We start from the raw sequence: 3,243 nt of genomic DNA, 5'->3' as shown, positions 1-3,243 counted from the left end.
TTCTCACGGCGAATAAAAACCATGGGCTGACAAGGAGATCTCCAAACGAGACAGATGTTTCCTCTCAGGCAAACTTTCAGTGGGCGGACCAATGGAATCAACAAAATAGAATTGGGAAAAATCGCCCTAATTCTCTGCCGTATCCATTGACTGTTTCAAAAAAAAAATATCCCACAGAATATTACTGACGCTTTCTCGCAGATTTTACTGTAAAATGCCGCGTGAGCCGTTAAATTGATGATATCGTCTGAGTCGCCGTGAACATCAAGATTCAAACTAGAACGCTCGCCTTCCGCGGTGGGCGCAATCCTATTTGCGATGGGCAAAGTCATGACGGTGCCATGTCAACGTAAGATGGCGAGACGATTAAGCAGAGACTTTCAAGTTATTAACCGCAAACCGAAACCAAGACTTACAATAGCCATGTAATCTGTCGGGCCTTTTTTGACTGTTTCATGCCCGCTCTCCTCCCGAGTACACCGATACTCTCTTCCTATAAGAACCCTCTCCAGCATATTCTTCCTCCGCATATTTGCATCCCTCACAGAAATCAAATCGTTTTTTTGAACTACGACTGCCTGTCGTTCCTTATCTCCTTTCTACTCATAGTCCCTTGATCGCGCTCATGGCTCCTCCCTCGGCCGTGGATAGCTACAAAAATAACGCCGAGGTTTTCCACGGCGAGGCTGCCTGCAAGAAGATGCTGGCCGAGCTGCTCAAGGACCTCGGCCTCCCGCTCGGACTGATTCCTCTCAACGATGTCACAGAGGTGGGCTACAACAAGCAGGACGGCTTCCTGCGGGTGGTGCGGAAGAAGAAGGCGGAGCACAACTTCAAGGCGATCAAGCAGCTCGTGTCCTACGTGACGGAGGTGACGGCGACGGTGGAGCCGCGGAAGATCAAGAAGATGACGGGCGTGAAGGCGAGGGAGATGCTTCTCTGGCTCTCCGTGGTGGAGGTCTACATCGATGATCCCGCCTCCGGCAAGATCATCTTTAAGACCGGAACTGGTCTCGCCGACAGCTTCCCTGTTTCTGCGTTCGAGATGGAAGCGTGAATGGGAAGGGCGAGATCTTACTGTTTGTGTGGATTGGAATGATTAGAATTAATATGATTGTAATAAAAAAATTCTGTTTAGGAAAACTTTGAATGGTCTTTAGAAGTATTCAAGGACAAAAACAGGAAGAAGTCGAGGAAAGGGAGAGCACAGAGAGACAGAGGCACGGGAGATGTAGTGAAGGTCATTTTGCGTCTGCACGATTATATCTGGCACCGTCAAGTGCCAGATGTGAAGGTCATTTTGCGCCCACCTCAACTAGCGCGTCCGCACGATTATATCTGGCACTTGTTTGTAGTGCGTCAGCGGGATGATGAGGATGATTTTGAGGATGACTGGGATGACAGGGATGGTGACTACAAAAGGTGGCGATGACGAGGGCCAATGATAGGAATGACCACCCCCGCCAATAGGGATGATGATCATGGCTGACAGGGTCAATGACCATCAATAACTGCTAATGGTAAGGACGACAACAACTTCTGATGATAGGCATGATGATTGCCAATGACATTAACAATGAACACCAATGATGGAGACAATAGCTACTAAGAACAAATAGGACGGGTACAGTGACAAGAGAGAATGGAGACAACGTCTGTTGATGATGGGAACAACAACTGGTGACAACGGGAACAACAAATTGCAGACGATAGAGATGACAACTTGGACAACAATTGCCAATGATGGGATGAGAATTCCCAATTGCAATAATGCCAAGTTATGTTGACATGGACAATGGAGATGATGAATTCTAAGGAGATGGACAACAACCATAGAGGACGGGGACAGTGACAACAGATAACAAGGATGATGACTGCCACCAATGGGCATGACAGTCGCTAACAAAAAGGAAGATGGTTGTCAATGAGGGGGACGATGACTGTTGACGACATGAACGATGATCCGCAATAATGAGGATGACGCTTACAAACAATAGCAAGAACCAACGACGTTGATGACTGCGATGGTTAATGTCCTTGAATTGAAGGATGATTGTTGATGAGAGAGACAGATAGCGTAGATAATCAAATAAAAGGAGCAAGCTCAATAGTCCTTAAAAGAAAAATGACCTCGTCGATGTTATCTGATGAAAAAACATTGTTTGCCTTGTTGGATGAGGTTGAGGGTCTCATTCAATAGTTCTATGCACATAGTAGCTCAATAATATTTGCTTTTTCTTGATATTTTTCTTGTTGGATTATTATTTGCTTGATCTCCTACATAGTAAATCCCTAATTATTGAATTATTCTCTTTCTTTATCTCCTATAAAGCAAATCTCAAGTCATTGCATTATTCTTGCCCTTGATATTATTCCTGTTGGCTTGTTATGGAGATTGAACCCATATTGTTTCTCCATAAAATTCTATCTCTCTCTAGAATTGAACTCAGTCTATAAAATTTCAGAGAAGAAAATTTCAGTGGCAGAAAATCACAAATGATTTAACTCTGAAACTGGGTAAGAAACATGTCAAGCACGAGCATGGAAGGAAGATGATGTCTACCACATTTGATGGTTGATGATTTCTTGATTCCTCTAGAGGAAAAACAGCTATGACATCCTGTGTTTGATCTCCTTCTTCAACCTTTTATAAGTGATATGGAATGATAAGTTGGGATCAAACGACCATTCCAGCGTCAATTGATCACGTGAAATGTGAATGAATACTTATGCTAATGCGAGGTGGAAATTAATGAGAAGTACAAACTCGGCATTGACAGACAACAGTGGCTAGTAAATCACGGTAAGGGGCACCTAAGAGAGACATTAGGCTCCGAATGACCTGATCGTTGGGTTGAAGACAGATAGTGAGAGCACAACTATTGTCGCTTGTGCACTCACCCTCAATGAGTCCAACTAGGGACGTACCGCTTCTATTCAGCGATAGCCCTTAATATGCCTAATCTAACCCCAGCGGTGGAGACGGGTTCAGGAAGCACTAAAGGAATAATGAATGTGTAAAGAGGGAGAGGTGGAAGCATATCAGAATAGAAGCGGTCCGATCATCCATGACAGGGACAATGGAAGTGAGCATGGGACTCGTCGGTGACCTGGAGGGAGGGTTGGAGGCAAAGTGGCGTGTGCAACGTTGGTGTGGACGGCGTATGGCAACAAGGTGGGCGGTGACAACAGAGCTGGTGGCGACGGCGTGGACATTGGCACAGGTATCTGTGTGAGTGGTGG

The 3,243-nt window shown here is 45.3% G+C and overlaps 1 protein-coding gene across 1 annotated transcript; it reads left to right on the top strand.

The window, feature by feature from the left end:
- Positions 1 to 239: 239 nt before the first annotated feature.
- On the top strand, positions 240 to 1,149 carry LOC144713761 (uncharacterized). Its single transcript, XM_078588438.1, has one exon. The coding sequence runs from the start codon at positions 626 to 628 to the stop codon at positions 1,055 to 1,057; it is 432 nt and encodes a 143-aa protein (XP_078444564.1). The 5' UTR covers positions 240 to 625; the 3' UTR covers positions 1,058 to 1,149.
- Positions 1,150 to 3,243: the final 2,094 nt, after the last annotated feature.

This window comes from Wolffia australiana, chromosome 16 (genome assembly GCF_029677425.1).
Source record: "Wolffia australiana isolate 7733 chromosome 16, ASM2967742v1".
NCBI lineage: Eukaryota > Viridiplantae > Streptophyta > Magnoliopsida > Alismatales > Araceae > Wolffia > Wolffia australiana.
The sequence above is the reverse complement of the archived record's forward strand: the minus strand, read 5'-3'. Positions and strand labels throughout refer to the sequence as shown.